At 44.1% G+C, this 14,586-nt stretch overlaps 1 protein-coding gene across 5 annotated transcripts in view; it reads right to left on the bottom strand.

Annotated features, from left to right (window-relative positions):
* The window catches only part of LOC137342242 (unconventional myosin-XVIIIb-like), a 265,799-nt gene that overhangs the window by 206,303 nt on the left and 44,910 nt on the right, over positions 1–14,586 (bottom strand). For all 5 annotated transcript variants that reach the window (XM_068006069.1, XM_068006068.1, XM_068006071.1 and 2 more), the window contains 7 exons: positions 13,186–13,298; positions 11,445–11,621; positions 9,523–9,724; positions 7,914–8,056; positions 5,892–5,992; positions 4,038–4,101; positions 2,579–2,723 (listed from right to left, as the gene is read on the bottom strand). In XM_068006069.1, the coding sequence (XP_067862170.1) occupies positions 2,579–2,723; positions 4,038–4,101; positions 5,892–5,992; positions 7,914–8,056; positions 9,523–9,724; positions 11,445–11,621; positions 13,186–13,298 (945 nt within the window). The remainder of the gene's footprint in view (positions 1–2,578; positions 2,724–4,037; positions 4,102–5,891; positions 5,993–7,913; positions 8,057–9,522; positions 9,725–11,444; positions 11,622–13,185; positions 13,299–14,586) is intronic.

Here is a 14,586-nt window from a genome sequence, read left to right as displayed (position 1 = left end):
ATAAACACAATCGATACAGCACTGCGCACCCTACAAGAGACAGCACCCAAATAACCCCAAGGTTCAACAGGACTAGCCTGCACATCAGCAAATTGGTATTCATCAACTAGTTAGTCCAGATTACACCCGAGATTTAATCATCCACATAGTCACATCTAACAGCGCTACTGGAGCCATCCTGAATGATCTAGGAGAGGAGCCCCTCATGGTCTATCTGAGTCACACAAGAAACGGCAATGGTAAAGAAAATGTGCCAGTGTAGTTTGGTCATTGTAGAAACTGAAGTCATACTCACTCAGTTTACCATATTTTCTGACCACAGTTCCTTAAATTGGTTAAACTCAACATACAACTGAGATTACAGTAGGCTATAACTGATCAACTAATTAGAACACTTCGTTATCACAAGCAGCATGTAGGTGGCACTCATAAAAAAACCTTTGCTTGAGATGAGGAGGACATAATGAGACAAAAGTAGGAACGCCTGCCTTTGGTTTGTATAATTCAGATAGCTTGGGTTTAAAATGAAGGCTGCTTCTTCACTAGTACAAAATTACATAGAATGTACAGCACAGAAACAGGCCATTCAGCCCAACAGGTCCATGCCAGGGTTTATGCTCCACGCAAGCCTCCTCCCTCCCTACTTCATCCAACCCTATCAGCTTATCCTTCTATTCCTTTTCTCCCTCATGTGTTTATCTAGCTTCCCCTTAAATGCATCTATGCTATTTGCCTCAACTACTCCTTGTGGTAGTGAGTTCCACATTCTAACCATTCTCTGGGTAAAGAGGTTTCTCCTGAATTCCCAATTGGATTTATTATTGACCATGCTAGTCATTACTAAATAAATAAAAAGACAGGAGACTGGCTGTGAGAAAGAGCAGATCATATTCAATCGGAAATTAGTTAAGATAAATGTGATTTGATCTACATGTGAATGGGATTGTATACTGTAAAAGCTGTACCAGGGATTGAGTGCTGGGTTATCAATATATCTTTAATTTTTTATTAGCATTCCATGAGGCCATTCTCATGTGACTGTGTTTTAATGGTGTGAGGTCTGAGAAATGCATCAATAGTACTCTCTTCAAAGAATAAAGGCATTCAGTATGTGAATTCTTCCAGTGGTCACCTGGCCATGAAACATAGAAACATAGAAAACATAGAAAACAGGAGCAAGAGTAGGCCATTCGGCCCTTCAGGCCTGCTCTGCCATTCAAAATGATCATGGCTGATCGTCTAACTCAGTACCCTGTTCCTGCTTTTTCCCCATATCCCTTGATCCCTTTAGCATTAAGAAATATATCTATCTCCTTCTTGAATACATCTAATGACTTGGCCTCCACTGCCTTCTGTGGTAGAGAATTCCACAGTTTTACCACCCTCTGAGTGAAGAAATTTCTCCTCATCTCAGTTCTAAATGGCATACCCTGTATCCTGAGACTGTGACCCCTGGTTGTGGACTCCCCAGCCATTGGTAACATCCTCCCTGCATCTAGTCTGTCTAGTCCTACACTACAGTCCATGGACATTTGAAGCTTATGCATTCCACATGTAACATCTCCTCCAAAAGGATCCATTTTGCTACCATGCACTGTATGGCACACAGTGAGAGAAGGTTTGTCTGATCTATGTAAAGAAACTACTCCATTGCAAGAGACTATAAAGAATCCCGAAGGAATCATTCTAAAATGGATATATTAACCCCTTGTGAACTGGCCCCCATTCTCACAGTTATTGTCCTGTTTAGCATTTGTTCTGTGAATAATTTTCAATTGTAAATAAATGTGGACCGTTGTTCAGTCTGTACAAGGTGGTCAAACAGTAGCTGTTCACTTAAAGTAGCTTACTGGAGAATACTTTAGGTGCCCACTATGTATTGTGAGTCAATTTGGATGACAAAAAAAAAATCACCCAAATCCACACTAGAGACGCAGGTCCTGAATTCCCACAGTGGTTCTGCTGTAACTTTGACAGGTGATCACCAGCCTTTTACATCATCTTTTCCACTTCCGGCGGAAGATCAGGACAAACCCGGCACCCGGATACTCAGGGTCATAGTTCGCATCTGAAGTACTCTCCAGTGCGCAATTTACTGCAATTAAGGTTAATTGCCAAGTCAACACGGTCTGTAGCAAACAAGTAAAAGTCACTGGGAAAAACCCCAAACTGTAACCCCAACTGATGCAATATATGGATAGTAACTGTAGAAGGAAAGAACAAGTGCAGTCCCATGGTATCCATTACATTTCCAATGTGCCAACCAGATACCATCACTACCGTACGTGCCAAACACAAAGCTTAATGGCGTTGATTAGATTTCTTCTGAAAAATATTTTTTATCCCAATGTAACCTGTTTCCTATAAGAACAAGATAAAACAAATGAGCTCCCAGATGTACACTGTCCAAGGCAGAGACTTATGGATTATATATCAGAAACTCTCAATAAAATTACTTGGGCAGCTGTGGGAACACAATTCAAAAGCCCAACCTGAATCGTCATGTATATATCCTGCCACTGACAAGAAGCAGATTAATGTCTTCCTCCATCAACCCACGGCCTGGGAATGGCATTACCTTTACACACCCCAGCGGCTCCAAGATGGTAGATGGCTGCCAGCACATGCCAAATGGCCTTTTGTTCCTCTGCCGTGAATCCCAATGTCTCCATAGCTGCCTGGAGTCTGCTAAACGCTGAGGAGGCTCTCTGCTTCTCCTCGACCTGAGGAATGGAAAAACAAGCAATGTCACACCCAAGAGAGCTGCGGCAAGAGTGAAATGTTGGCTCGGAGGAGTTTGTAGTTTGTGGCTTAGAGCACTCTCCCCATCACTAACATACGCCAGGAATGATTGAAAAACAAGTTTTTATTCTTATCCCATTTCTATCAATCCAATTTGGTGCAATCTCTATTTTAAAGTTCATCCATTTTTTATACTTGTCTACATTGAATGAATCAACATCTAGAGAGGGGAGAGGAAGGTCCATTGTTTCACTACTTGGAGTTATTGTAAAAGACTGAAAAAGCGTCAGAAAAAAACATTCCCAGTTCACAGAAAAATGCCCGCCTCTGCAGTGGGCTCTTAAAGTCAACTGGACCCAACTGAAGGACCAAAGCCCGTAGTGAAGGAAAGCACTAAATTTGAAAAGAGGAGAGAAAGACGAAATAAATCAAGGAGGAGGTAGAAAGAGGAAAAACAAAGAGTGCAAAAGGCTCAGCAGCCGCCTAAGGAAAATCCCTTTAGTGTTTAGTGGAGAGGGTGAGTGGAACTATTACTCCAGGCCATCCAAAGGGAGCCTGTTAGGGCCTACAATAGACCATGATGAATGAGCTCCTACTGCATCCAAAACATACTGGGTTCCCACTGGACTGAGCATTTTAGCTGCAGTTCCCACAGACAATGGATTCTTACATTTGTTCTTATCTTTATAAAGATTTTCTTCCTCACAGAAGAGCATTTATATAAGAACACAAGTAAAGTCAAGGATGAGAGAAGGCCATCTGGCCCACTGAAGCTCATTCCTCTCTGACCTTAGCATCTAGTTGTAAAGTGCTAACACAACGTAATTGTGCGGCCGTGTCATCACTTGCAATATTATAGGATGAATGGATTCTTCCCCCCTTCCCCCTCAAAAAATTAGCCAAACATCTTATTTCCCACAAAGACATCTTCCTTTTCAACATCACTGCACCAGGCCTGCCAATAATTTTCCTCCTACCATTCTGTCAACCTTTTGAAGTTTGTATATTTAAAATACTACTAAGAAGACTGAGGTTAAAAATAAGGCTGGTGTAAAGTCTGATGGGTCTGCAGCTGTTTTTTGATTGATTGATTCCAAGTGAATGTATTTCGGAGTGAAATCCTTTCCTCAATGCCAGTAGCAGTCTTTAGCCATACCCCCTGCATCCCACCACATGGTACTAGTACCACTTCCCCACCCAATCCTTAATACTGGCACAAGTCTGCCATGGGCACCAAATGAACCCGTCTTCAGTCATTTCCTCTGTATCATCACGTAGTCCTCAACTTCACTTACCTTTGTCACTGGTACAATTCCAAATATCTGGCTCTCTGCCATCTGGTGCAACCGTAGCTCTGTCCTGTTAAAAACACGACACACAATAATTGTCACAGTTACTGACCGCAGAGCTGGGGCATAAATTCCATCTGGCCTTCAATTCCAGGCTCTGATGCCTACATGATAAATTATAAACTCTCTCGTCCTCATTTGGCTGCACAACCCTCGTTACATTTACTGGAGTTTTGATGCAGGGAAGGGGAGGATTTACACCAGATTTACGGTAGGAGATGTGCGGGGGATGTGGGTGAAGAGTGACACCTCACATCCCAACCAGGAACCGACGACAATAGCTAACGGCAGAAGCAACACGTACGAGGGATTTGGTTGCAACATTTGGTGTGTGTGTTTAATAAAAGGAAAACGTGTACAGCAAAGTTTTTGATTTCAAGCATTACATGTTACAAAGCTGTAACTCCCAAGAGGGCTGAGGCTGCGTAGGCCCCATTAAGGTCAAACACAAAGAATGACGTTTTCGATTCAGATATTGCTGCCTCGTACTGCCACCTTGTGGCCAATCGCCACTTAATCCATCCACTTTTTAATTCTATTTCAGAACGCTATCAACATTTGTGGTTATAATCATAATTTCACTCTGAAAAAACAAACAAATAGTGAATGACTGGATGAATGGGGTGAAAAACACCATTGGAGGTGATAGGATTTGTGGCAATAAATTCTGTGTGAGCCACAGGCCATAACTCACAAGCCAAACAGTTGCAAGTTCTGGTCTATTTGATGAGTGGAAATATATTGCCTACCTTGCCTCCTCTATGCTGGAGTGCTATTCCATAAGCACCGACAACCCTTCTGTGCCTCATCCAAGCAGCCCACCAATAGCGGAAGGCTGCTGGGCCTTGTTAGGAGAAGGAGGAGCCACCACAGCCAAATCTGATTCTGTCTTTACCCAACAGCCACACACATACAATTTTTAGAAAAGATCACCGGTTGGCAATCAGAAGCTGGAAACTGCGCTGAATTTTCTTGCATCTGGCCTGACATCACGGAGTCAAATGAAGCTCCGACTTTCCCATTACTACTCCAACTGAGACCAGCTAACTCGGCACAGAACCAGGGGGCCATCCTGGTCCATGTGACTCAATGATGCATTTACCCACTGAACCACGGGGCACTTTTCTTCCTTAACCGAAAAGATTAGAGGAGAGATTATTTGCCATTGTCTTTTTGTTGTTCTAACAGTTTTTAAGGCCTAGAAATTCGGGACACCCGCACATATGCAAAGGGACTAACGCCTACTTCAGGCGTGGATAAAGGACATCTCTTGTTTGTCCTCACCCGATATGGCAGGCGCACACTTCCAGGCGGACATGTGCCTGCCAATTTGCGAACTTAGAAGGTCGCATAGCACCTGAAAAACGGGCACTATGTGGCCCAACCTCTAGGCCAATGAGATATACTTGGCAGTGCTTATATAACCCAATGCAAGGCAATCCCAGAATATCAAGTTTTCCTTGGGTTAAACATTTGTCCTGTCACAACATTGCAAAAATGTATTCTGGTGACAGCAGCGACTGCAGGGGAGGTGTTCCCAGGGTATTGAGGGCACATTCTCTGCCAAGCTATTTTAATCAAGAAGTGAACCGCACACACACACACACACACACAGATCTGCTGGTGTCTGAGGAGTCACAATATAAGGACAGGAGCTCCAAAATACCTTAACTTCAAAGAAAAAATGAAGGGAGAGTACTTCAGAGGCAAACAAAACATTTGAAGTGGGAGTGCTGCCTGTGTGAAAGGAGAAGGCTGAGCCTATTCTTTACAAGTGGAAAAGTCAGGTCCACACTCTACCTGAAAGATAGGTCCAAGCCGGCCAACATCTGGTAAAAGACGTCAAACGTTCCCTCACAATTTGGTTGCTGAGCTATATGAATTCGCTCCAGTAACATGGTCTGAAAAATAGTAATAAAATCAAGAAAAAAGAAAAACAATAAGTTATATGTATATTTACACATGTGCAGCGCAATGCTGTGCAGCGGGACATGGTGATGCTCAGGATCCAACATGTATCCAGCTCACAATTTCAGCCATGTCACTGTCTAGCGAGAGGGGGAAGTAAATAGAAGCTGAGCCTTCATCAGGTGAGCTTCTCTGGCACTTACCCCAGCCGATAAGTTAAGAACACCATTGGCAAGAGACAGGAAGCAAGATGGCTTTGTACTGACAAAGAAAGGAAGAAAAATATATTTTATATAAAAGCAAGAGAATACACAATGTAACTTTGGAACCCACCAGAGTTGCAGTGGCAAATTATCTAAGATATGAGTGAAATTCAGGGTTAGAATTAAATAGGTCAGGATGAAGAAAAGCCTTTGACTCATTTCACAACACGAGCCCTTCTGTTTGCTCTTTATAGCTTTTTAACATCCTCCTGAACAAGCAAGCAAAATCTCCCTTTAAAGTTTCTTCTGAAGGACAGCACCTCCAACAGTGCAGCACATTCTCATTACTGCAATACAGTGTTGGCATACATAGAGTCCACAGCACAGAATCAGGCCATTCGGCCTAACAGGTCCATGCCGGCATTTATGCTCTACATACATTATGTTCTCAAAGCCTGGCATGGGGCTCAATCTCAGGATCTTCTGCCCTAGAGTGCTAGTAACTGAGCCAAACTGACACAGGAAGGTAAACTAAGCCAGAACAGGGTAAATCATGAGAGTTAGATGTGAAGCTGAGCAAAGCATGGATTACAACAGTCCAGTGGATTAATATTTATCGATTCTGGATCAGTAGCCCAGAAGCCTGGAGAGGAACCGATGATCACAGTTAAAACGGGCTCCGTGTAAATTGCAAGCCAAAAAAAATAATCAGCAGCTTTCTAAAATCTGAATTCTACTAATATCCAAAATCAGCTGAAAGCCTAGAAACATTGGGAGGAATTCTCACTCCAGCAAAATGTTCTGGGTATGTTCTCATTGTCCAATCTACTGCTGTATCTGGTCATTGAATGGGAGACCCCCAAAACTTCAAACTAACCTGCTGGGAGTGAGAACCTGAAAGTGATACCAACCACTACCCAAGGCAGGAAGACTTGATCTCATCAGAGCCAGGCCTAAATAAAACCTGGCAAATGGAATATGACTCTGGCTGTGGAAACAGAGTACAGGAAAAGAAGAAGCAATTTCCCACCTGCGATGCAGTCATCCACAATTCCATTCCATGTTTTGTGATAGATTCAGTCAGGAGATTAACAAAAGTGTTCAGAAAAGAACATGAGAAAGGATAATGATGTAATAAACAGCAGGCCCGATACGTGTGTCTTTTTTCTTTCAGTACAGCGGAGATGGATGGAGGAGGAAGTTTGGTAGGAACTCAGTTGGAAAATTTAGAGGAGCAATGATCAAAGTAATATCAATGAATGGAGAAAGACAAGAAAGTTTGTGCTGGAGAGCAAAAGAGATTGAGGTTCTAGAGGTGAGAGAAGGATCCAGGGACTGGGGCCAGTGAATTCATCGTACATCTCCAGCTCATTCTTTCTCAGGTCTTCAGCACTCCAGCACCACAGAACCCCTTCCCCTCCATCATTTTTTTCCCCTTCTTCCTACAATCTACAGATTTTTAAGACCTAAATTTGGTGTCACATCACTATTACTCCTTCACTTATCTCATCTTCTCTTCTACTCCATTTAACCTTCTTGTCTCTTGCACCATGAACCTCCACATTCTTGGAAAAGTATGTCATGAACAGAGAAAAGCATTTCAGGCAGCAGTGCTGTCTCAGATCGTCCTACCGCCTGCCGCCATCCATCAGAGGACAGTATTTCCGCCCATTGTACTCTGTGTATTCTCCTATGGGGAGGATTACAATACCTGGAGATGGGCTGCAGACACACGCCCAGCCTGGTTGAAGTCCAATGATGCCACCATTGAGAATCGAGTCGTGGTGTTATTCTGTGGGGTGGACACGGTGCCAAAAGCTCGGAGAATGGTGAACATCGCCTGGATCTTCTCCACTGAATAGAAATGGGAAAAAATTATATATTTAAATTAACTTAAAGTCCACTTAGCGCTTTGCCAGTTAGATTTTCTTTGCACCGACCAGTCCATGACACTTGTTTTTTTTTGAGACGGCTTTGAGTTTTGTGGTCATTGAGGTGAAGGTTGTTTGGGTTAATGACTTGAACAGTTGTCACTTTTCACATCCACATTTCAGGTCAGGTTTCGTACATTAGATGCAGCATAAAGCTCCCTCGCCTCTCTCCCAACAATCAGGAAGATTTTCTCTGCGGATGATGTGTGGCAAAATGTTCTTTATAAACACATTTAGGAGTTTACTACAAATGCTATCGAGTAAATCTTCCTCTAATGTGTCTTAATAGTGTCTTCATAACTGCTGGCACTAATGATATCTCCCTTTCCTACACCAGCCATCCTTAATGATCTAATCTACACTGAGGGAGATTGCCAATTTTGTGCAAAGGATTCACTGGACTGAGACATTCCAAATGCATTGCAGTTAGGGCTCTTATAGCTAAAGATGAGTCTCTCATCCCATCAGTCTGGGCTAGATTCAAATCGAGATTCCAGTGGTAAAAGGCCAGTACAGTAACCCACACTGACAGCCAACCCCTAGTATTAAAAAGTGGAAGAGTCAACACCTTACTATGTAGAGAAATATTTGCAAATAACAGCAAGGGGGGACAGGGCTTGGAACACAGACCAATTTCCTGCAATGCCGTTTCTGTGCCTTTGATAAAGAGGAAGACAGGTAAACGGGAAGCGGTAGGTGGACTGCGGCAGTCAAAAACAGGAGGAAGCTCCAAAAAGGAAGGAAAAGACCTCAATCTGACCACCATGCCATCTCCAACCGCCAGCTTTTCTGCAGATGGGCTCATTCAGAGCCATGTTAAGCTTTTCGATCTGGCCTCGTTAAAATTTGTCCCAAACTTTTCCAGGCACTGCAACGAGTGCTGGGGGACCACCCTGCAGACGTCATTGACCGTGAGCCAGGAAAATGGGTTGGGGTCACAGCGGGCAGGAGGTCTGTTCCGCCAAACTTCCACCCAGTGGGAAAAATGCAACAGAGGAAAATTCAGATCAGATTCAAGCTTACGTGTGACTAATGGTAACCTGGGTGAGACAGCAGAAGGTGGCCAATACCTACCGAGGAGTTAATGGGGTAGATTTTCTACTTGCCAATCAGTGTATAATTGGCAATGTGGATCGGCCAACCGTTAGGGAAATTAACAGAAAGGAAAAGCTGACGGTTTCTATAACAGGCGGCAGATCTGCAAGCCCCAGTCTTACCCCCGGTTGAATATCGACCCCAATATCTCCAGGAGAGACCGGGGGGGGGGGGGGGGGGGTGGATGGAAAATTGGCAAGGAAAATAATTTGACAAGAGCAAAATAATAAAGGGTTCGGAATTTAAGTGGGACAATGCTGCTGTAGCTCTAGAGGCTGGAAAGCCAGTTATCACCTGTCACTGTCGTGCCCACACTGCCCGCTGATCCAACTATGTATTCAAGAGCATGTTGGCAGTTTGTCGTCTTTCCTGCACCGCTCCATCCCAGGGGGATGATGCTCTGGTCTTTCCGATGGATCAGCATGTTCCAGTAGGCTCTCTGGGCCACAGCAAATATATGAGGCGGCAGACCATCCCTCTTCTTACCCTTAAACAGCTGGATGCACAAAGAAAGTGAAGGGTAAACACACGATCCCCTAAAAGCAGCACGCTACAAATGTTACAACTCACAGTGAAACCCAGGTGAAAATCTGGCCAATATTTGCAATACCAAGACTACCAAAGCTTTACCAAACCCAAGAGATTCCGTAACTCAGAACCAACTCGTGGTGTCTCTTTTTTGACTATTCCAATGTGTCTGACTTGGTTCAGTGGTGGCACTCTTGTCTCTGAATCAGAAGCTTGTGCGATCAGACTTGAGCGTATAAACTATGCTGAAACCTCAGTGCAGCACTGCACTGTCGGAGGTGCCGTCTTTCGAAAGAGACATTAAACCGAGGCCCATCTGCCCTCTCAGGTGGATGTAAAAGATGGGTATAGAGGGATATGGGCCAAGTGCAGGCAATTGGGACTAGCTTAGTGGTGTAAACTGGGTGACATGGACATGTTGGGCCGAAGGGCCTGTTTCCATGTTGTAAACTTCTATGATTCTATGACTCTATGAAAAGATCCCATGGCACCATTTGAAGAAGACCAGGAGAGGTCAATATTACCCCTCAACCAACATCACTAAATCAGATTATCTGGTCATTATCTTACTGCTGTTTGCAATTAGCTGCCGTGTTTCCCTGCATTACAACAGTGAAGATGGCCACTTGGGTGAAATTGTCAGATTTTTCTCAGGTCAGCATCATGGACCACTCCCATATGTGAGCTCTCACTGCCTTTAACCCACTGTGTGTGCCTTCAACTGCCCAATATCCAGGTAAATGTCATGCACTCAGCAATCAGAGAACCTAGTCACCGTGTTTTGGCTTATCGTGTTGGAATTCCCTCCAGGGCAGGGCTACCACCCACCAACTTTATTCCGTCACGATCCCAACCTATTTTCCTGGGTCAGGGTTCATTATCGATAACTGGGTAGCCTCCCAGCATTCCTGCCACACTGGGGAGAGCCCACCACTGCCAGGGAGCAAATCTCAGCGACGCTGCAGTGCCCAAAAAAAGCAGGAAGCATCTTAAAGGGGGCAGAAGCGCCCCAGAGATTTTTTTTTCTTTGAAAGCTTTAAAGGGAGGTCTCATACCAAGCTGAAGCCTCCTGGGGCAGAAGAGAGAGAGACAGAGGGAGAGAGTTGCCCACGACTAGGACCTGTCCCTCCAACAGGGCCATTAGCAAGCTTACTGCAAATACCCCACTGTGTACCACATCTCTCTCCTGTAGCTGGGGCGGGCGGCAATTCAGCCAGGAGACAGAGAAATCAGTTGGTTTCCCTGGCGATCATTTAAATGCAGCTGGTGGTCAAAGGTCTTCTTGATGGGGGAGGGGGGAGAATTTATGACAACGCTCTGAGAGGCAGGGATTTGGCAGTAGGCCTCACCACCAATAACAAACTCCATCATAGATAAAAATGCTTTCATTTTTGCTGCAGTTGCCAGCACACGAGGTTCTGTATCCCAGGACCCTCCGTTCGAGAAGAGAAAGTTGGAAGAAAAAAAATGCACGGCAAATCTTTTTTTTAAACAACACAATGATGTGAATTACTTTGTATCAAGTGCTTGTGACACCGTCTTCCCCAACAATTGGGACTTCTCGTTTTTCAAACAATAAAAAGGTCTCTCTAAATTATTGCCCCCCCCGCCATGAAGACATTTCCTCTTGCGGCGGTTTCAAATGAATCTTGGGGTTTCTCCCTCCAATTCCATTCAATTTCAGTTACCTTTCCTGAGTAGTTGGAAATGGCGCTTGATGGCTTGACGATGATGAGATTTGGTCCTGCCTTAGTGTGAATGAGCTGCGACCCGTAGCGATGCTGCAGTACATTAAGGATGCTGGACTCATTCAGGCTGATGAGCTGTGCAAGGTCCTCTGCGTAATTTAGCTTGGACGGGTTAGTCTGGGGCAGAGACAACAAAAAGAAAGGCATGGACTCGGTTTACTTAAGGAAGTCGCGTACACCAACAGTGTTAAATCATCTGCAATAAGAACAACTACAGTCAGCAATTACAAGGCAAATACCTCCACAAATGAGGTGGAACAAACAATTCACAAGTGACAGTTACAAATGATTATGATCACTTCATGATAATAAATACTCATCGTACCTCAGTGTTTCCTCCTTACAAAACTGTGTGCTTATTTCAGTTGAAAGTTAACTATATTATCTTTCTGTTTTTCATATCTGGAATACTTCAACTCAAACTGATTTATTAAGATCCAACAACCCTGTGCAATCCTTTGGAGAAAAATCAGCCTTGGTTGGTACAGACCACCACAGTTAGTACTCCTCCCTCCCCTTCCCTCCCGTCCCCCCTCCTCTCCATTTGAAGCTGGTTGCACGACTACCTAGAAGTGACAGCCCACGAGATGAAGAATACAAGGATTGAAGAAGTTTCGGGTGGACTAGCATCAGAGCAAACTGGTGCAGTGCTGTCATAGCTTCACAAGATGGAGCTCACACCTGCAGACCGTCACTGCACAAAGCTGCATTCATCATTTGAAGGTCAGATCATTGCCAACATTGAGTTTTTGAGCAGACATTGCAAATCCCTTGAAGAGTCACTTTATTTTAAAACAGTGAATCATACGTTGCTTTCCACCATCCTCATAAAAACAGTAATTTTTACTGGGAATAACCGAGATTGCACTGCTGTGAAGTAGGACACATAGTCTGAACATATAATGTGTATGTTTTACCCATGTATACCTATATATATATATAAAAATTACCCAATATACAGCATCATAATTAATCCAAGTTTTTTTTTGCAGCAGGCCAAGACTTAGGTAGACATTATCCAAAGATGCACAGCGACATACTCAGGAGATGGAAGAAGTGACTCTTTCTGGCCAGTTAAAGAGCTATTTAAAGAAGCACTGTCTGTGCCAAGTCCGCTGGAGTGAAATGTTTTGACATAAATTTGTGTCACATCATAGAAACAGTTTGCCAAAAAACTCTGCGGAATAACTCACCCCCTCCGAGATTCAATTGTGCAAAGCACCATCCAGTTTGGAACTGAGGCACCAGGCAGTTTCCAAGTTCAATTCCTGGTCTGTGCTGAGTTCATTGATCTCAGTCAGGGGGATTATAATTGGCCTCAGTGACCCAAGGTGGGAAGAGGGTGAGAGGAATCATTTAGAGTTCCCACTCTTGATCGTTACCCAATGAGCCCTACTGAATATTGCCTGCATGTGGACATCTGGTGAGGACCAAATGAGGCTCAGCCGTGAAGTCCCCAATGGTCAAATAACCTGGGGATACTCGCTAACCAGGCTGACACATGAAGAATAGCCATTTGGATGATATACCAGAGCACAGCCAGACCCATGAGCTGGACCTCAGTGAGAGTCAGTTGCCCTCAAGTGAGAAGGAGAGAAAACTGGAGAGGATGAAAAAAAAAATGTGCTTCTTTAAAAAGAAAATTAAATCAATAGGACTGCTGCAGTTGCAGGATACTTACTTTATGAATGAGCTCTTCATCTGTGTCTATGATCGTGTTGTCACTTTCAATCCGGATTCGGACTCGACCCTCTGAAAGCTCTGGGGTTCCAACATCTGGTTTGAGCACAGTGGCTGATGACAGGAGAAACAGGTTTATTTGAGGGAGAGGAAAGAAAATCAACCAGAAAATGCTTGCTGTTGAGATGAAGCTAACTGTACTGGTAGGTACAATGGTGCAGGAAACTGCAGGACTTTTAGGGGGAGCTCTCAGTGTACATCAATTGAGTGTCATTCCATTTTTAGAAAGACTTGGGTTTATATAGCACCTTTCACAATCTCAGGACCTCCCAAAGCACTTTACGACCAATGAAGTGTAGTCATTGTTGTAATGTAGGAAACGCAGCAGCTAATTTGCGCACAGCAAGCTCCCACAAAGAGCAATGGGATAATGACTAGATAACCTGTTTTAGTAATGTTGGTTAAGGGATACATATTGGCCAGGACACCGGGGAGAACTCCCCTGCTCTTCTTCGAAATAGTGCTATGGGGTCTTTTGCATCCACCTAAGAGGGCAGACGGGGCCTCAGTTTAACATCTCATCCGAAAGATGGCACCTCCGACAGTGCAGCGCTCCCTCAATACTGCACTGAGGTGTCAGCCTGGATTTTGTGCTCAAGTCACTGGAGTGGGACTTGAACCCACAACCTTCTGACTCAAAAGGTGAGAGTGCTACCAACTGAGCCACAGCTGACGCTGCCTAGAAAGAAAACCTACGAATTAAGAGCAGGAGTAGGCCATTCGGCCCCTCGAGCCTGCTCTGCACAGACTGGATCAGCTGAACCCCGTTCCATAATTGTTCGAGAACATTATTAGAACAGAATTGAGTCTGAGACTGATACCCGCTGAGGGCAGGTAAAGCCGACTTACACTTTCAGCTCTCATTAGCCAAGGAAAGAAAACTGTACATTCATACATCTGTAGAGTTCTACTCACTAACATCTGAATGCCCTTAAATTTTAACATTAGCAGAGAGCTGACAGACTTGTTGGTTCCCTCTTAACATTAAAGAAATTTTCACTTTTAACAAAGAAAGAGCTTGCATTTTCATTACCCAAGGACATCCCAAAGCACTTCATCGCCAATTAAATACTTTCAAAGCGGAGTCTCTGCTGTAATGATGGCAAACGCAGCAGGCAATTTGCAGACAGCAAAGTCCCACAAACAGCAATGAGATAAATGACCAGACTGTTTATTTTTAGTGGTATAACCTTCAATGGAGCAAACCATCCCAAGGTGCTTGGTGCTTCATGGGGGAGGGGAGGGAAGGGACATTCAAACACCAAACAGGGATTCGGAGAACAGTTAGGCAGGTGGCCATCGAAGAGGTGTAAAAGGCAGGTTTTAAGGAGCTTTTGAAAGA

The sequence above is a fragment of the Heptranchias perlo genome, chromosome 25, assembly GCF_035084215.1.
Source record: "Heptranchias perlo isolate sHepPer1 chromosome 25, sHepPer1.hap1, whole genome shotgun sequence".
In the NCBI taxonomy this organism is placed as follows: Eukaryota; Metazoa; Chordata; class Chondrichthyes; order Hexanchiformes; family Hexanchidae; genus Heptranchias; species Heptranchias perlo.
Note: the sequence above shows the minus strand (reverse complement) of the source record. Positions and strands in the feature narration are given on the sequence as shown.